This window comes from Lepisosteus platostomus, chromosome 27 (assembly GCF_059453375.1).
Source record: "Lepisosteus platostomus isolate fLepPlt1 chromosome 27, fLepPlt1.hap1, whole genome shotgun sequence".
Classification (NCBI taxonomy): Eukaryota; Metazoa; Chordata; class Actinopteri; order Semionotiformes; family Lepisosteidae; genus Lepisosteus; species Lepisosteus platostomus.
The window spans coordinates 4,561,117-4,581,954 of NC_142637.1; the positions used below are offsets into that span (position 1 = coordinate 4,561,117).

Sequence of the window (20,838 nt, forward strand, 5' to 3'; positions counted from 1 at the left end):
AGTAAGCACCCTTCACAAAACTCTGCCCACTAAAAACGTTACGAAAATAAAAATGCATGTTAATAAATCACCACCTTTTTCAGTCTCTTCATCTTCAGAAGCATCTTCATTAGGGCTGATAAGGAATTCTAGAAATACACCATCAGTGCCATGGATTTTTTGAAAGGTCATTTATTTAATTCTGCTTATATCTGCGGTAGCAAAACATTTTTATCGTGTAAGATGAAAACATGATTTTGGACTGGTGAACAAAATTTAAAATGAATCTGGTAACTCCTTCCGAGGCTGGTCTCTCCTGAGCTTGAAAATTAACCACATGACCACATGGGCCCTTTGGGGCTCCCCTGTGCTTCATTCTCTAAAGACGTTCCTTCGGTCAGCAGCTTGACTACTTTAGTCGAGAGATGACTCATTTTAATGAAATACCCACCCAACTTGGAATTGTCCATGTTTTTTTGTAGAGATAAAATGTAGGTCTTCAGTAAAGCTAGGAGAGAATGAGACATGAGGACACTCACCTCTGAGACACCCCTCTGTAGACCCGTTCGTCTTTGGGCGCGTTGCCGTGAGAGCAGCGTGTCTCCCAGTGATGTCGTTATGAGCCTCAGGAGTCGCTGCTTGCTGGAAAGACTCGGGAAATGCCAGACTAATCCCAGCACTGCCTGGAGGTGCCATCTTTTGAGAAATCACTGTCACAGTTGACGAGATTGAATCTGTGATGGGATTCAATGGGATCCCGAACCGATCCCTGGGATTCGGTTAGTTTAGGTTACTCCTGGGCTGTGGCATTGACCATCCGTAGCCATGATTCTCCCAGCTGCAGTGCAGAGCTTGCATGGGCCACAGTGCTTGGGTGATTGGTGAGACGTACTGTATATGGCATCTTCATCCACTGCCCTAGATCAGAGTTAGGCAAGCTTGGCTTGTCTTTGTTCCCTAGCTATTAACATGAGCTGCAACACCTAGGTCAATTAAGCAATTAAGGATACTTTAGGAATGATCAAGTCCTAGCTCTGCCCTAGCTCTTGCTCTGGCTGTGAAGTGCACGTTTCGGAGGAAGATCTGGTCTGGGTTAATAGAGGAGTTGCACTGGTGAGATGAGTCTGAGGTAAGAACTGGCACACCTCGATGAAGGGACAATGAAAATAAGAAGTATACGAATAGTAAATGTCAATTCTAGATTTATTAAGAGAAAAAAGAGTCGCTCCAATTCAGCTCAGGTTATTGGTAGTTTATGCTTAAAAGTGTTTGAGATTAACTTTCCTCTTTCTTTCCAAAGGACTTTTCTCTCTTGAATCCAGTTACTGCATTTCATCATGCTTAATTCTTTCATAATACTTTCAAAATTCTGTCGTAATAGCATCAAACATGGATGATATTGAGTTGATCAGTGTCTCCCGCTGAAAACAGAATGATTGATGACCACATTAAGCACAGAATTGTTAACTAATTACCATTGTTATCTGGTGATGATCTTTCATGAATTATCACTTATAAATGATACGTAAATGGTCTTTTGATTTTTTTTAATTTTGTGCTCTAATTAGTCTGGGTGTATCTAATATAAGCCTAATGCTTGATTTTCTTGTTTTACTTAGCGTTTAATGCATATTTAACTGTAATTAATTTGTATTTTCATGCTTTATTTATAGAGCATTTAAATTTCGATCAATTTATACTTTGCGTTGCTTCACAAAATGAATAGAAAATGACTGCAACAAGAGATGAAAATGTCAAAATCAATACAAATAAATTAAGGAAGACAATCCACAGTGCTAGGAGGCATTTTCACCATTTTTTAAGCAAAATGCTTTTGAAAGCAAGTGTGTTAGTGTAACTCACCACCACCACATTTTAAACTTTTGAGTTCTAGTTGCATCTCCAATTTTTCTGTATTTTATCATACCTCTTTGTGCAACGCTTTAATTTTTCTTTCCTGCTGAAACTAGAAATGCCTTTGCGCTCTGCTGCAGACATGCGGCAGTTGTAATCAAAACAAAACACAGACCTGTAGGTGTGATTCAGTACAGGGAGGGGAGGAATATCTTCTAGCACTTTTAAGAATCCAGTATTATGTCAGTAAGTGTGGCTATAAAAACAGCTTTGACTACAGAGTAATACTGCATCACAGGGGTCGAGCAAGTCTTCTGTGTATCATTTTGCCTGTTTCACCATTGACCTGATCTGCTTCCACCAAACTCTCTGAATTGTTTTTCTGGACTGTTTTTCTGCAAAAGCACTGACCTTTGAAAATTAGGGAAAATCTCCTGGGAAAGCTGCACAAAGCAGTAGGATCCACAGCATGTAAGATCTGCAAGGCCAGGAAACTACAGAGGTTGTCGCCCGAGTCCTTTGGTGAAAGGTAACTTTGCTCTCCGCCTTGTCAGTTGTTCATGGTGGACAACGGGGCAGATGACTGGAGGATAGCCATGACATACGAGCGCATCTTCTTCATCATGCTGGAGCTGCTGGTGTGCGCCATCCACCCCATCCCAGGCCAGTACGTCTTCACCTGGACGGCCCGGCTGGCCTTCACCTACACCCCCTCGGTGGCCAACGCCGACGTGGACATCATCCTCTCCATCCCCATGTTCCTGCGGCTCTACCTGATCGGCCGCGTCATGCTGCTGCACAGCAAGCTGTTCACCGACGCCTCCTCGCGCAGCATCGGCGCCCTCAACAAGATCAACTTCAACACCCGCTTCGTCATGAAGACCCTCATGACCATCTGCCCCGGGACCGTGCTCCTCGTGTTCAGCATCTCCTCCTGGATCATCGCAGCCTGGACTGTGCGGGTCTGCGAGAGGTATGACCCTCCGGCTCTCAACTCCACTCCACTCCACATTGCATCTCTGGGACAAGCCCCCCCTTAACTTAAGGTTCTCCTTTAATGCCAGGCATTGCAAAGCTGTTGAAGCTCATCCCTTCATGTAATTTAGATCCACAAACCCTAGAAAGCCATTTCAAATCTAGTTACTGAGTATATTATTCTCCTGATATGTGTAGTTTTGTGCAGAGCAGTTGCTCATGCCTACAGCTTCTCAAGGACAACCTCAAGACATGAGATAATGCATCTCAAGAGGTTTGTTCTGGAGACTGAGATTAAGAAGTAAAACACATGTTGTCCCCTGTAGAGCTGCATCACAGAGAAGCAAAATTGCCGTCCTTGGTTTTCTTTTCTTCATTAATTTAATGAAAAAGAGAAAAAAAAACAGAATACTTTGCCTTCTAAAACAAATGACCCGTAGGAAGTCTTAGAAACCAGACGCATGCGAGAATCAAATGACTTTTGGAATGTCTTGCCAAGATGTCTTCTGTACTATTCAAAGCAAATCAGAATCAAACCTGCTTTTCTGCCCCCTCCTGGCTGTATAATGGAGGCTGGTGTATTTATCAAAGCAGGGCCTGTCTTTGTCCTCCTCAACTTCAAACACTTACAACTTTGCTATCATATTGCAACTAACAGTGTTGACTTTTCACCAATAACTTTTAGCCAAGAATAGAAAAGTTGCAGACTGCTGTGTTCTCAGAGTTATGTGTGTCTTTAGCACTTAATAGACTTCAGGTGTGTGTGTGTTTGAAGTTACCCTCTCTGAAAGGGATGGAGGTGTTTTGATAAACTGCAGAGCCCTTCAAAAGAGCATATCCTCCGCCTTCCAGGTGACACTTTTCTGCAAGAACTGATGCACCTGTTTTTCACAAACATAGGTTTACATTGGTTATTAACCTGTCCTGTCCACCTGTCCATAGTTTCTCTTTGGTACCCTGTACCTATATTAATTACTCTAGGGAAGTAAGGAGGCTGATATTTGTCCCAGGTTTGAGGGTTTAATTGGAAGCATGCAGTAAGCTATTTCGAACACTATATCTCACTCTACTGAGAACAGTGTTTCAAGAAGGATCCAGGGTTTTGAGAAACTAACAAGGAGTGTGGGGTCAAGTCAGCCAGTTAGGCATTCTTCCTGTGACTGTCTATGCGTTTGGACAGCTCTCTGTTTTCTGCACACACACCACACTGGTTTCTAGCTATCCCAGTCCCAAAAAGCTCTGCCTCACTCTCTCTCTCTAACCCCTATTTCCTCTTTCCAACACACTGATGACTATGCAGAAGCAGCCAGAGAAGGAGTGGTTCTTCACTCACCAACTACCTAACCTAAGGATTTGGTAAAGGAACAAAGAAGAGCAAGACAAAGGTTTCTTGAGCTGAGCCAGAACATGGATATTCTATCGCTACCTGCTTGCTCATCTTGTCAGTTTATGTTAAAATGGTACTGTTTGCACACAGAAAGGTGGTTTCAATTGCAAACACATTTTAGAAGCTCTTTCTGCTTAGGCCAAGAGATAGTGTTGGTAGCTGTGGGTGCCAATGGGCATGGCACAGCACTTAGCTTGCCCTTTACAGCAAGTGTTGCATGAATTGTGGCTGGACGAGTTTGGTAGAAAGGAAAATGAACGGCAGAATGAGTAGGAAGAGTGATGCATTACTCATCACATCTTTAAGACATGCAGAAAGTAAGAGACAATGGAATGGGAAAATGCGGATGAAATGAGCAGCTGCTGTGAACAGCTTCTTCAGGTGTTTGGAGAGCACCTGCAGTAGGGATTCGGTCTGTGTCTGTTGTGTCTCAGCCTTTCTCACAGAGAGGAGAGGGGATACGAGACAGTGGCACAATGCACAAGGTGTGATGCCAGCCCTGTTTAAGGGTACGAGGGAGACAGGAGCAGAATTGTCTTTTATTTGTAAGGATTCTTTGGGAAGTACCTCACCCTCCCCTCTTCCCCCTCTCTGCCCAACTCCCGTTAGCCACAGTGCATGCTGGGAGGACGGGGATAACCTTCTTGGTAACAGTCCATCGCGTTCTAACCTGTGTGTCTATAACTCACTGTTGTGCTTTCTATTTCCCCACTATGCTGCTCCATAGGGATACCATGTGAGTCCTCGTTCCTAGCCGCGGAGAGCCATCATTGTGCACTGAGCTGGCGCCACTGCAGCTCTGAGGGGGTGGGGCCTCTAAAATGCAAAAACAAATCAATTCCAAAACGAAATGCAAAAACCTCTCTCACCTTTCCTAACGGGGGGGGGGACGAAAAGGGCGCAGTCATATGGAAAACTCAAAGCCACTCAGAGACAACAGCAGACGACAGGGACTAGGGCTCCTTCCCCAAAGCAGTGTAAATATGGCAACATCGTGAGCGAGACAGACACGGAGATGTTATTTAGGCCGCAGTCGCTCAAACTCGTAAATGTCAGAATCCGCGCAGCACTTTGAACCGAGCGGCTCTACGTCAGTCAGTCCTGGGGGGAGGGGGCCGTGTAGAACAGAGCAGTTCCTTGATGCCACCTTCACAGGCACTGCTCGAGGATAGAGCTTTTTTTAAGAAGCAGCGTTCACACAGTAATTATAAATCCTAACAGTGCTGACTATTTAAAGATCTCCTTTTAAGGCCTCCTGAGTTACAGTCTCCTTGCTTTGTGCCAGTTTTAATATGTGTTGCATTCCCTCTGACCTTTCCTTCCCTGTGACGACCAGTCCAGCACTCTGCTGTTAATCATATTATGTTGTTTAACCTGATCGAAGAGGTGGAATGCATATCGGGGGTTTTTTCTGCAGCAAATAATGGAGGAAGTCACACTGCTAGAATGGGTTGTTTTTTTTTTTCAGAAAAAGCCGATTTCGAGACGTAAAGGATTTTGTCGCTTGTGGAAGCTTGTGATATATACTTAAAAATGCTGTTTAGATATCAGGGAGAGGTGACCCAGTAACTGTCCGATAGACATCGTAGATGGATTTCATTTGTTTAATATACTGTAGCATGATTTACTTAAGGCAAGAAAGTACAGCTGGAGGATTGAAACAAAAGAAAAGAATGAAAGGGTGAACAGGTACAGGGGGATGAAACATGAGGTCTCATTTGTTTATTCCTACTGTGATAAAGTAGGCTTTTTCGAATGACAGGCCCTGCAGTAATGAACTTCTAAAGAGGGATGGAGTGTTTCGCTGTAGGACAGGCTCAGTGCACAGAGAGACCGGTGAAGGGGAGGTCTTAACCCAGATTGACAGAAGAGGATTGGTGTAGTGCATCACTGTGGGTAAACACTGAAACAGCCTTCCTGTTTGTCACTCTTCATCTTTGGGAAGAGCTGCCTGTTCAACAGCACTCTCATGTTTTCAATAGGCCACTGCACTCCACTGTAATCTCCCACTCAAGATGCTGAGATGAATCTCCCAACAACGATGTGTGCGATTAGACGCGAATGGAATCTCAGGAATCCTGGCCCAGGAAAGGGAAAATTCAAGGCACGTTTGGTAGGGATCCAGTGCTAGGCAGCCAGAGTCTGGAGATACAGTTGTATGAAAAAGTTTGGGCACCCCTGGCCAAATGACATGTTTTGTTGATTTTCTAATTGAAAAGAAGTTAACACAGCCTCAGCAGCGAACAAACGGAAACTTGACATATTTCTGCAAATTTTAATGCACAGGTACTATTTGCTGAATTTAGCAGATTGAAAAAAAATAAACAGTAAATGTGCAAACGTTTCGGCACCCTATCAGTCAGTTCTTAGTAACACCCCCTCACAGCCTCCAAACTTTTCCTGTTGCAGCTAACAGTCTTTCTATTCTTGCTTTAGGAATTTTTTTCCCACTCTTCCTTGCAGAACGCTTCTAGTTCAGAAATATTCTTAGGTCGTCTTGCATGCACTGCATGTTTGAGATCTGCCCACAGATATTCAATAATATTCAAGTCTGGGGACTGTGAAGGCTACTCGAAAAACCTTAATCTTTCATTTCTTGAAGTAGTTCATGATTGATTTTGAGGTATGTTTTAGATCATTGTCTTGTTGTAATATCCAACCTCTTTTCAGCTTCAGTTTCTTCACTGACTGTGGGACATTAGCTTCCAGAATGTGTTGATAATAGAATGCATTCTTCCCTCTACCTGCACAATATTTCCTGTGCCACTGGCTGCCACACAACCCCAAAGCATAACAGATCCACCCCCATGCTTAATAGTTGGCAAGGTGTTCTTTTCCTCAAATGCTTCTCCTTTTTTTTTCCAAACATACCTTTGGTGGTTGTAGCCAAAGAGTTCCATTTTTACTTCATCAGACCACAGCACTTGGTTCCAGAACGCCTCTGGCTTATCTAAGTGTTGTGTTGCATGCTTCAGACATTGACTTTTGTGGTGAGATGGCAGGTAAGGCTTCCTTCTGATGACTCTTCCATGCAGATCATGTTTGTGCAAGTGGGCCAGTGCACCACTACTCCCGTGTCAGCTAAGCCTTCCCTTAGCTGCAGGTCCTGTAGGTCCTTTGCAGTGATATGGGGGTTTTGCTTTGCATTCCTGAGCAGTCTACGAGCAGTTCTATCTGAGATTTTTCTTGGTCTTCCAGATCGTGTCTTGACTTCAACAGTTCCCCTTAACTTCCATTTCTTAATGACATTTCAGACAGTGGAAATTGGAAGCAGGAAGCGTTTAGATATCTTTTTATAGCCTTCCCCTGCTTTGTAAGAGTCAATTATCTTTATTTTCTGATCCTCAGTCAGCTGCTTAGAGGAGCACATGGTTGTTGAGTGTAAGCACAACACCCTGAGAGGTTCGAAGGCCTAACAAGTCAATTAAGTTCCAAGACCTTACAAAAAAAAATAACAGTAGTGGATAAACACATTCACCGTTTTATTTTTTGTTACTTTCAGCACATAAATAGTAACAGTGCGTTATAATTTGCAGAAATGTGTCAAGTTTACGTTTGTTCGCTGCAGAGGTTGGGTTAACTTCTTTTCACTTAGAAAATCAACAAAACATACAATTTGGCCAAGGGAGCCCAAACCCTTTGCAAAAAACTAAATCGGCTCTTCAGGCAACTTCCACTCCGTTTCAAGTTTCTTTTTACTTCCTTTCTCCGGGCTCATGCTCCATAAACACTTCCTACCCTTCCCTCTCATATACAATATAAAGCAGGCAACTGTCCAAAAACATTTCTTTACTTTGCACTTCCTGTTCAAAGAGAACGCTTCAAGGACACTTGCATGCTTAAAAACTGATACCAGCCACTCTGGAGGGTTTGAACTGTCAAGGACCTCTGGTTTGTGGATTTAGCAATCACTAAGCTCTGGCGAAACCTGATATGACAACTTGACACCATTTTTGACTCCTCCAAAAAGCTCTTGCTATGCACCTTGCAGCTTAGCTTACCAGATGGGTTGAGGATTTGCTTCTGCCAGGGAGATTAGAAGGATTGAGTTGCAGAAAAGCAGCCCTGGCTATCAAGCACATATACAGTAGCTAGCTAATGAAGATGTAACCTGTTGCACTCTGTCTCTTTACTTGCAGCCAGGAATGTTTTGGGCACAGTTCACTTTCCCGTTCCAACTTTTATAAAGCTATACAAAAAAATGTGTTTATGTGTTGATTTAAATCTTTCTCTCTTTTTCCTTAACCGTCTTAATTTTTGCAGTTACCGTCGCTTGTATTAGAACTGCAAATGTGTTAAAGGGAAATCGAACACCCAGTTTTGTGCATGCCATAAGCCCCTTCCCTCACCACTTTCAAGATGCCCTAAACAACACCAGATCACTTCCCAGAGGGAGTTTTATTCCTACAATAAGTGTTCTGAACAGAATCTTTTTTTTTCCTACTCTCTCAATTTGGAGGTCAGCAGGAAGAGACAGAGGTCGTTTTAGAGCCCTCTAGCTAATGAGCCTTTGAATAAAATAATGAACCATGAAATTTGATGTTTGAATGCTGGGTTTATGGATATCTCATGTATAGAACGGAGTATAGTCTTTATTGCAGAAAATTCAGTAGCTTTTAGGTCGGAGAGGTGGAGTTTCAAATACAGAAAGGTCACAGCCGATCTCACTTGATTGTTCTAGTCTCCTTTCTGTCCTAGAAATTAGTCATGTCAGCGTTGTGCTGATTTAACGCATTCAGGTCAAGAACTGAAATCATGCGCATTAAACCCCTGTCCCACCTCTGATGGAAGCCTAGTTGAGACACAGACACAGAAGTGAAGATCACTTTGCGTCTGCTAGTCTCTGCTCTCTGCGTAGTCAGAGGATTTGTGGCCCCTATTGCTTACAGTCTTCAGAATGCAGGTTTAAAATCATTTTAAGCAAGAACCTTGTAGTGATTGAAATAAGCCCTCAGGGTGACAAGAAATCACATTTTTAGAAAGAAAAACTCAACCTTTGCTCAATGCATAAGCACCAAATTAGCTTTCCACTATTTAACATGTTAATCTATTAACATGTGACTGATGTTGTAGCTTAATATTATTTATTGTAGGATGGGGTTAGGAGTATAATAGTAAAAAAAGAGGTATAAGGATGGACATTCCTAATTTTGTCGAGTAAGTAGCAATGGACAATATTTTTAATCTGCCTTCTTTACTCTCCATGCACAAATGAAATAGTCCGTTTGTGTTTGAACAAAAGCAGATGAGTTGTTGGCTCTTTGGTTCCTTTTTTTGTTTTACTTTGCTTCAACCTTGCAGTGACATATTACTTACCTCAGATTTATGCCACTGCTGACTGATGTGCTGATATTGTCAGCAAGATGCAAAGTTGATGAAGTAAAACTGTTTGGAGTCCATAGTTTAAGAATTGCGCGGACGCTGTGTTTACTTGTGGTTTGTTCCACTATGTCTTTCACATGATTCTGAGTGTTTTGGGTTTATGTTTCCGTCCATTCACGGAGAACCATAATCTGTGGAACAAGATATTTCAAAGCCAAGTGCAAGGAGGTGAAAGAAAATGTCGCACAGTTTGCAGGAGCCCAGAAACCATGTGTCATTCTGTCACCCTTCCTGACATTTGGCCTTGAGAAATCTTTTCAGAAACGCTATTAAGGAACGTGGAAAATGGCATTTTAGGCAGAATGGGACCAGAGGAGTAAAACTACATAAACCAGTACCTCTAACTAGAAATCATGCTCTGCAAATCATATGAACTACTGTGTCTAACAAACACAGAGGAGTGTCAAAAGGAGTATGTAAAATGCAGTTACCAGCAGCAAGACCTGTAGCTTTCTGGACTTAGAAGGAAATCTGTATCAGAACACTCAGCAGATGATTTCCAGAAATCTGTTCATCTTACTATTTCCACACACAAAGCACTGACTGGCTGCTTTACGTATGTCTGAAGAGTGCAGGAGCTGTGTGGTAATTAAACACGGTGTTCACAAGGCCAGGAATGCGTGTCGAAGTGGTCCACAGTTTTGAAGCAGCGCTTCAGGAGGCAGACTGAAGACTTACATGCACATGCAGGCAGGCAGAGAGGAAGACGTACTGCAGCCAGCTGGCTGTGTAAGGCTGCTTGGGGGAATGGGCTGTGAAGACAGTTAAACGAGCTCCCTCCTGGGGCTTTGGCAAGCTGGGGAGGATGGGGTGGGGGGCATGAGGGTCAAGCCTCGAACTGTCCAACATTCCTAGCAAGGTTTGGTCATCAGTCCAAGACTGACAAGCGTTCTGTTCCTTTTTTGGGTACACATTCAAGATCTTCACTGCACATCGCCCTGAGTTATACCGGAGGTTTATCAACTGGGTCGAAAGGGACAGTCGTTAGGGTTATTTTTTCTGCCTTACTGGGCTTCCCTTGAGTTTTTGGCAATCAAGCCACATATAATAACAATGATGGTGATCATTGGAATGATGCCATTAATTGATACTGTAGTGACTCCAAAAGAGTCGGAAAATACAGATGAAAGCAAAGGTCCTGAGGCGTCCAATTGGAAAATCCTGTTGGATTGGAGTGTTCTTGATGCGACAAACCCCTAGTCTTGTTATTTCCAATCGAAGGTGGTGCCAGCTCTCTTCCATCCCATGCCTGTGTACAGTATATTGAGAGCATAAAACACAGTAGATGGACTTTTCTTGCTGCAGTCTCTTCGTAAACGGATTAGTGGTAACAGAAGCTCTAGCAAGTGATGTGCTTGGACTTAATCAAATTTAACTAAGTGGTAAATAACTAGATGTGATGGAAAATACTACAGAAATGTCATTATAATCCATGTTATAACAACGTCTGTAAATAAATAGGCTCCAGTGTATAAACATTTGTACGAAACAGTTTCCAACATCCTATTGATCCACTTAGATGAGTTAGATTATCTCCAGAATCTGATGCAGTTTGCGTCCATGGAGTTGTGACTTAGTCATGTGCAAAGTCCATAGAATATTCTGGAGCTCTTTACTTTTAAGTCATTTTTTTGTGCAATGCATAGCATTCATGTCCACGAACCAACCACACGCTGCTGCTTCATAGAAAATTGCCTTCCAACAACTTTTGCTCCAATTTGCCCGTTACAGTTATACAGCACGAAATGACTTGAGAACATGCCCCCTCTCGCTGCACCGCTCCAACTTCAGTGTCTTGAGACATTGTCATTGCTGGGAATATCAGAGCACGTGCAATTCAGATGGTTCTTGTGCTTAAGCTGCAAAAGCATGAACCTGATGAGTTAATTTAACGGTAAGAGATGATTGAATGGAGTTGTTATGTTGGATAATTTCTCAATGGTCCAGATAAGGTACAGGCTCTGGTCCAGAAGAATCAAGGAAAAGACAGAGTTTTTCCTCCAAGCCCTGCCCTAAACACTTTTTTAATGTGTTTGTGTCCTCATTGGCTTTCACTCTGTACCTCAGGGCAGGCTTTTGTGGAAAATGGCTAAGAGCCCCATCAGCACCCTAGTGATTCCATTTAATCACTCCTGTAGTAGTATGGAGTTTCACCAGGTTGGCCTGTATTTCTTCATAGGGCCCATTCAGCGTCCTCGGGCAGTTTCATGAAAATACACTATCGACTCCTGCAAGTCCACCAACACCTCTGTTCACCTCTGCTAATTAATAACAAACCTTTTTTCAATCAAATAAGTCAATTGCTGAAAAGAAAAAGAAAGAATTCGCTTACAGAGGTGACTGGCAAATGTCCATTTACACAGCAGCATATTCTACTGGAGTAACCTGAGTGAAGCACTTTGTTAAGGGTTCTACCCACCAGTTACACATCCAGAACCCTAACCACTACTCCACACTGCTGACATTTAGCTCTTAATCAGACTCTGTGTGTGTTTCAAACTAAACTTTTTTTAATGCTCACAGGGACTTCTGACCAGAGCTCCTGATGAGCTGATGTCCCCAGAGCTGAAAGGCTAGTGCACTAATTCTCCACTCGCCTCTATATGCACATCGATCTTCACAGCGGTTAATAATTGAAACTTTAAGAACTCAGCAGCAGGACCAGATGTCTTGCTGAGACCTGAATGCTATTTGGTGTTCTAGTCACAGCAACACAACCAGACACATGTTAATACAACATATTGCATTCATAGTATGTATATCCGCATAGAGTATTAACAAGCTGATCTTTCCAAAGCAAGAAAGGAAATTACCATTGGTGATTAAACCCATTTGCCACTGCTTTTGAAAGGAGTAAGAACTGCTTTGAAAAGACACCTGCAGTTCAAAAGGGCTGCATTATAAATATCTTCAATCGGGAGATAGCCTTTGGACACTTTACACACTCCGCTGAGCACTGTCCCTAGGGCACACAATATTCAGATCTCACATCGTACCACAGCTGCACTATCAGTGCCTGCCACCAGGCAGCTCATTCCTCCGCAAGGCCACATTCCTGAAGAATATATATGTTGATAAAGATTGTAGGTGAAGGACCACTTGAACATATTGCTATCCTGTGTTTTCCTGGAATTTAAACCGTAGAGCGTGATCTTGTTTGATTCTGTTTTTCACTTTCCTTGCTCTCAATATACTGTCTTTTCTTAGCATGCAGGCCGAGGAGTTTTTTTGTCGCTAGCATGATATCTACTGCTTTTGCATGTCAGACTGGGGGTGTCCTCCACAAAGACCTATATGACCAAAGACAGTCATTTTTCCATGGGCACCAGTCTCTTGAGATCTGAGCATGCCTTCAGAACACAAGTGGAGTGCAGTCTGAATCCTAATGACAGACAGATGGGTTTGGATGTGATCACATCATGGACCCATTTCTGAGAGTGAGCTGTCTGGGAGGCATACACGGGGGGAGAAACAATTGCCTGTGCCCATTTGAAGAACGTGAGCTTCAGTAGGCATCCATTCTGAGTCATCTGATGTAGAAGGCTATTTCGCAGATGATTAAATGAGAACACCAAGTGAGCACTTTGGAAGTAACTAACAGTTGGGCACTCCCACATGTGATGATTGGTCAAAACCTTAAAACATGCCTTGATGTTGTGCAAGAGTTCCAGACTGGGTAAAGCAGTTGTTCTTCCAATGACATGCCCTCCAAGACAGGTCATTAACAATAACAAGAGAAGCTCATGAGATCAGGATTGTCCTGTCCATCCTGGACTCTGAGTCACTAAAACACAACTAATATTTTGGGGTCCTAAAGTTTGACTAATGTCCTGTTCAAGGAAAAGAATTAGTTGTGATAAATGATTGTTATGCTGTGCCATCCATTTACTGGACCTTGCTAGTTTCTGAACAGAAGCCACAATAATTCATGTTTATTTTGTAATTGTTTTGCTCCAACACTTCTCACATCTTGCAACTACGCAGTTTTGCCACTCTTGTTCTCTTGATTCTCTTAGGCAAAATACCATCTGCATTTTCCACAGTTGCTGGGAGGTCAAGTGCACATCATGTCACCTGAGGATGATACAGATGCTGTCTGAGATGTGGAGCAGTTAGACTTTCTTTATTCCACATTTGTGTTTCCTTACTACAAGGACAAAACCACATTCATTGACATTAAGTGGATTACCTCAAAGCTCAATGCACCTCCTTCTATGTCCATTAGCAAGAGGCAAATTAGTTGCTAGGTCGCTCCCAGTGACTTGGTAGACCATAATTAGATCAATCAGAGTTTTTTTTCCAGGTTTTCTGCAGCAAATGATTGAAACATACCACACAAACAGTAGGATTCTAGGACCCTCTGTTTCCCTCCAGATAATACAAAACATCAGGCTCAGATTACCTCAATCCTTGATGAAGATATAGCTGACAATTCTATATTTTCTATATATAATTCCATATTCTATACAATCCCCACACTTAAGATATTTTTTTTATGATCACGCTCACCGGAAAGCTAATGGGTTAATGATCAAATTGGGGCCCAAGGTCACGCATGCAAGTTAATCAATCAAGAGGTTCGTACCTCTGGGATTCTGCGATTAAAGCTAAGCCAGTTGCATTCAATGCAAAGATGCTTTCCAAACACATCATCTTTTATCTCAGATCTCAGAGAAAACAATCACTAATGCAAATACTTGACTTGATTTTAGTGCTCAATGCAGCCTATTGATTTTGGCAGAACTTCCTAATGAGGACTTTTTGGCATGTTGCATCACTATAGCAGTATTTTTTTTTAATCAGGGCAAGACTGCAGTACATTTCTGCAAAGCAACAGATGCCTTGAAATTCTGATTGGGCTGTTTCCTTTCAAACCTCTCGGAAAGGAAATTAAAACAGAAGGGAAGGGTGAGATTAGAATCTGATTATGCAGCAAAAGCACCTAATCACTTTCCCGTTAAAAAAAACACACACATCCCTAGAAAAGTTTGATGAAGATTACAGTCTGTGTTATAGCAGTGCTGTGACAACATATATTGATTTATTATGTTCAAATACATTTTAAAGTTCACTCAATAACCTTTTCACAAGGGTCACAGTATACAGTATATAATGCAGGACAGGTTTCACGTGATATTGTAATTACTTTTGCTCTAAAAATACCTGTGCCATACAGTGAGCCCATTACAGTCAGCACAATATAAATGTTTCAATCATAAATAACAGCAAGGGACAATCTCATGTGTTTGTGCTTTACGTGAAGATGATAATATTTTCCTTCACATTCATTGCGAAGATAAAAACATAACCGCATTATTTCCATTGAGTTGAGTGGCATCATCAGATAAATCAATGGACCTTTATTTTATAGTTTGTTCAGATCGTAAACATAGAACAAGGCTGTGCACACATTTTGGAGTTCAATTCCGTTTTCACTTTCTGCTGAATTCCAGCTGTTTTATGATGCAGCTCTCTAACAGTGATGCAGTATTTCCTAGGAAAGAATATGATACAGTATGTTAATAAGGTCCTCTGATATACCCTCCCGCTGATCCGTTCATCTTTTGATAAACCTCATACACCATAGTGCTCGACAGGAGAGCTACCTCTGACAGGAGGGGCTGCACGTCTCTTGTTGACATCACTGCAAGCCCAGCCCTGCCCACAGCAATGCACAGCCAACTGTGCACTGATGCACACTGAATCTGCCACATGCAGATAGTGACCCAGGCTTCAAACTTGCAAGTGAGCATTTACTGATTGAGTCGATCAATAACCCTCCAGCCTCTATTCTATAGTTCAGACGTGCAGAATGCAGAAACCTACTGTTCAGGAAGGGTAAGGGCATTTAGATTATAAACTAAACTGTTGGTTTTCAGAGGAAATACTGTATCTGAGACTGACTGTTTGCACTGACTTTAGTCACTGCTGAAAATTACTTGGGGAACTAGTCAGAGTTACAGTAACTAGTGACATAAGTCTTAGACAACACTCATAAAAAATTACTTTTTTGGATAACACTCAGGCGCACAAGTACATGTTTCGATGAGGAAAAGCATATGTTAGAGTTTATAAAAAAGTTATTTAGTCTCATTTTTCTCACACCTTTTAAACAGGGCAAATAATTATTCATTTTTATCATGATGACCTACAGTATATGGTAATAGCTTGTACATCATAAGACATGTTTGCCATTACTGGATATCAGCTGAGCAGTGTTGCTAGTTTGTCAGTCATAATGTTTAATACTAGAATGATATCAAACATATGTTAAGTATTTATTTGTTGAATAAACCCAGCAAGTATGGGTTACACATTCACTAGTGTTAAACACAGGTCATCTGTCATAAAGAACTAATATACTGTATGCCTTGTAATGTAGCTCTATAATAAATCACTATCATTTGTTCTCAATTTAGTGCATGAGAATGGATGTGATCACCTGTGTTGCTGATTAAGTGTGGGATACAAAGATGTTTGTCTGCACTAGCCAAGGGGATGTGACACATTTCATCCACCACCTCACTGATGAACATGCTTCTGGAAATCCAGTGCAGAGCAGTGGAGCTCAGCATATCTGTCACAGAATCCAGTTTCATCCTTTTTTCAGGAAGGTGAAGACAGGAGTGTGTTTGACTCTCCCGTGATTATGAATGAAGTCATTAGCACGGCTGGGGGTTACAATAAAACATCCCATATTTCTCTGCATTCATATATCAGGGCATCTCCGCCAATGCATCTCTGCCGACAGAATTTGGACTCATTACACATACATTTCAAAATATCTTAGTCTGCATTGCTCTCAAATAATATGCGTTCTTTAAGTCTTAAAAGTGTCCATTAGATTTCATAACCAGGTTTAAAATAGGTATTCCAGCCTTTCTAACCTTCTCTAAAGATATTCTGTGTTTTCCCCCAAAATGGTGTCTTTTCATTTTGTTTTTTTATTGTGTCCTCAAGTAACGCTCACCCTGGTTGCTTCCTAAATTGCCGATGATTTATTTCATGGCATAAATATCTGCATGCTCACTTCTGTCTGTATTGTCCATTCGTTGCTTCACCTTTTCATCAGTCGAGCACAGCCGAAATGTTCTCTTGCTTTTTAAAATGAACTGAGTAGCAAGGGTATGAACTGGTTGTCTTACGTCCCTTATGTGAGAGACATGCCCTGGACTTAGGCCTCACGCCTTTTGTTTAATTTTCCTAAGATGACGAATTTCACTGATGTAGTCACAGAATATTCATCTCAGAACCGGAGAAAACAGAGATGCATAACCTCTCTATGGGAGTTATTAGTCAAATACCAGACTCAGTCAAGCTTCATCCTTGAGCTTGCTGTTCCCTTTGTTATTATGTGAGCTAGTGTGGGACTGCTCCCCTTGTGTAAGTGGAAGTAACGTTCTACTCTAACTTGTGTTTGTTTCTTGTCTTTGTATTTCATTGCCTAGGTATCATGACAAACAGGAAGTGACCAGTAACTTCCTGGGAGCCATGTGGCTAATTTCAATAACCTTCCTTTCGATTGGTTATGGAGACATGGTGCCTCACACTTACTGCGGGAAGGGTGTGTGTCTACTGACGGGGATCATGGTAGGTAGATCCCACCCACCTTGAAAACGTGAGCTCAGAAAGTTGCAGCTCTTCCTGGGTTGTCTGTTCTCGCATTGCACCTGTCACCTCTGTGATCCACTATTCTCTTCTCTCTTCTGATTGCATGCAACGATCTTGGTTTTGTTTGGAGGGACAATAGTGCCAAGAATGAAAATGTCTTCTCTCTGGGCTATAACTAAAAAAAATCATTCTATCCTAGAAATGCTGTTCAGTTCATTACTAATTAGTGTGCCTATACACTGAATCAAGTCCCCTGTGTGATGAGAATTCTACGTTTGTGATGCTTTTAACTTTAAACTAATAGGACAACTTTTGATCATACACCCTGGAATCACAGGGAAGACACACAGACATGCACAACATATCAGCAGGTCTCTGGACCATAGGAGGGAACCAGAGCACTAAAAGGAAACCTACGCAAACACGGGAACATACTGTACAAACTCCACACAGATCTCACCCCAGGAATTTAACAAAGAACCACTGTATCACCATGCCGCCCATTTTTGACTGTCATACAAGCTAACTGTTTTATCTACATAATATTTATTTTAAATGTGTTTAAAAAATTGGGATTCCATTAATACATGAAAATAAAACACCAGATCAAAGCATTTCTTTAGACCTCTTTAGCTTTTTTTCTGCCAGCTGTAAGCTGCTGGTTCTGTTGGTCTTTTTCTTGTTTTCAAGACCGGACAAATGGCTACTAAAAGCCAAGCTAGAACTGTTCTGACTTTTCACTTTTATTTTTGCGCTTTGGGTTTGTGTGTCGTAAGAATAATTCTGCCTCGTTTCGGCAGGGAGCCGGCTGCACTGCTCTGGTGGTTGCCGTAGTAGCCAGGAAGTTGGAGTTGACCAAGGCCGAGAAACATGTCCATAACTTCATGATGGACACCCAGCTCTGCAAACGAGTGAGTGAGAAAACCCAGACATCCCAATGCCCATTTAAAGCTTCCTTTATCCAGTACAGGGTTGAGGGGGAGTCACCGTTTATCCCGAAGAAACAAGCAAGAGGCACGATACACCTTGAACAGAACGCCAGTCCATCACAGGGCACATATAGACAGAAACACCCAAAACCCTCTCACAGCAGGGCCAATTTTCCCAGAGGCCAACTAACTTACCAGTATGTCTTTGGACTGTGGGAGGAGGCTGGAACATTCTGAGGAAACCCACGTAAACCCGAGGAGAACATACAAAATCCACGCGGATAGCACCCCAGGAATAGAACCCAAGGTCCCAGTGCCAGCGTATGTGATAGTGAAGTTTGAATAAAATGTAAAAATGTAAAAGTGAAGTCCAGACTAAAACCACAGTGGCTTAATGGAACAGATATCACTGGGATAGAGCTCATTTTGGTATCTGTAGCGTTAAGTGGATTAGAAAGCTTGTGAATCTCACGTCAAATTGGACACTGGTCCATTGCAGGGACCATCCCCCCAATAATAATGGTCCCCATTTTTATAGCTGAGCAACTGGGGTACAATTCCTCATTCAGGGTGCAACAGCAGTGTATGCAGTGTCAGAGACTCAAACCCACAGCCAGCCAGTCTTGAATGAAGGTCATTAAATGCAAACTGGTCTACAATTCAGAGCCAAGCAGGAGATGAACCATTTTAACAATTTTTTTCCCCCTACAGGTCAAAAACACGGCTGCAAACGTACTCAGGGAAACATGGCTCATCTACAAACACACAAAGCTGGTGAAGAAGATCGATCACGCCCGAGTCCGAAAACACCAGCGCAAGTTCCTGCAGGCCATTCACCAGTAAGTACCCCGGGCTGGCCAACGACCAGAACAAGGCAGCAAATAACCTGCCTGTAGAGCACCTGCAGGAGATTTAGTCTCATGGTTCAAGATTAGTTCATCTTGAGTACACTACCTTCCCAATGAACTGCTATAGAGCACCCAGGAGGTTAAGCTTAATATCCTTTCCCATCTTAAGTGGTTTATAGGCCCAGAACCTATCCTAGCTTCTAGGGCATGCATGAGACAGAATGTAATCATGTTGATGAATGGACAGAGTGCACACACATGTCATGCACAAAGGATTGCCTTCTTTTTTAAATAAAAAACCTGCAGGCCAGCTTTCAAAAAGCATTTTTCTCTCCTTTTGTTCAACACTACAGTTAAAAACATAAGAATGGTTACAAATGAAGGAGGCCATTCAGCCTGTCCAGTAATTTCAGATCTCAGCACTAGTTGAAAATAATCTTTACTATTATAGTAAATTATAATACTATTATTCAGTATTGACTAAGGATATTCAAGTTGTGTCTTCATTGGAAGACACAGAGAGTGGAGAATAAAATCTGTTTTGGACACATTTATTAAACATTTGTAGACATCAGAAAAAGAAAAAATAATCCCATCAAGTCTACCTCCAGCAAACGTTGAGTGGTTTGTATAACGTACAGCTGTATCTATAAAATGTGTTGTGTTTATGTTCATTAGTGTATGAACAGGACATCAGTACATGCCTAACGTGGCGAGATCAGTAGGAGATCAACATTGGTCAATCATTAACCAAGTGCGTGTCATGGAAGATTGGAAAAGTTGTTTGGCAGTATTATAAATTTAGGAGACTAAAACCACTTGTGTCTGCACCATCTAATGGTTTATTGACACCAGAAATGGCAATCCACTTTTACAGAATTAGCAATTGTGTAACTAAAAAGCATTAACATATCCTTAGTGGTAACCAAATGTAATTTATGATGTGACAGAACCAATTAGTACTCTGTAATGTCGCTGAGAAAAGAATGGAAAGATTTTCACCTATAACACTCTCCTGAACATAAAAGTAAAAAGTCTAGAACAACATTAGAATATAAAGAATAGTATATGAGTTGCATTCACCCCCAAAAAGGAAATTGTGCATAAAAGTTTATGGAGTGCATTACAGTGATCTTTCTAAAAAAGTGTAATATCAATTTTGATGGATATCTCTCATGTTGGTATGAGTCTGGCATTGTTATAGACTATATACAGTAGTTCCCTTTAAAGGAGGCACTGCTCCCTGTGTTTTAGACTAGATCATGCCTTTCTCCTACCTTCCTGTGAGATATCCTTTGTAGCAGCTCTGTTGAACATAATGGTGAAGGGGCAGTTTATGTCAGCCATTGTTTTTTGTTTTCTTTTTGACACGCATCTCATCCTGACCCTTGAACATGTTGAGATTTGGTGCTTCTGCTCAGATCTTCTTTTGTCTTTTGGACTGTTTGCTTTTTCCTGAGAGAGAAGAAGGACCTGAACGAAGAGGAACTTAGGTTGGGGAACGTTGATTCATGTTGCGCAAGCTTCAACACACCATCCTTACTCTAGCACTTGACTAGTGCCTGTCACAGTGCGCCTGTGTTTTACTTCCCCCACCCAACACACTTCCTCTCAATCAGGTCCTACTGGAATACTCCTGCTGTTAGAACCTCAGCAGGACAATTAGTTCTGTGGAATTCCCTTAAAAGCAAATAAATATCATGATGAAGCAACACAGGACGTAAACTGCTCCTGCCCCATCTGTTTTAATACAACAAAGCAGGGAACCTAAACCCTGTTCTTTGCCAAGTCTGTCATGACATCTGTTCTACCTGCTGCAGTTTGACAGTAACCCTTTTGTTCTGAATGTTTTTGTTTTATCCAAATCTTTATA

At 41.8% G+C, this 20,838-nt stretch overlaps 1 protein-coding gene across 2 annotated transcripts in view; it reads left to right on the forward strand.

Annotated features, from left to right (window-relative positions):
* kcnn1a (potassium intermediate/small conductance calcium-activated channel, subfamily N, member 1a) overlaps nucleotides 1-20,838 on the forward strand; it is a 70,931-nt gene that overhangs the window by 34,473 nt on the left and 15,620 nt on the right. For both annotated transcript variants that reach the window (XM_088621971.1, XM_088621972.1), the window contains exons 4-7: nucleotides 2,388-2,806; nucleotides 17,026-17,167; nucleotides 17,989-18,099; nucleotides 18,829-18,956. In XM_088621971.1, the coding sequence (XP_088478097.1) occupies nucleotides 2,388-2,806; nucleotides 17,026-17,167; nucleotides 17,989-18,099; nucleotides 18,829-18,956 (800 nt within the window). The remainder of the gene's footprint in view (nucleotides 1-2,387; nucleotides 2,807-17,025; nucleotides 17,168-17,988; nucleotides 18,100-18,828; nucleotides 18,957-20,838) is intronic.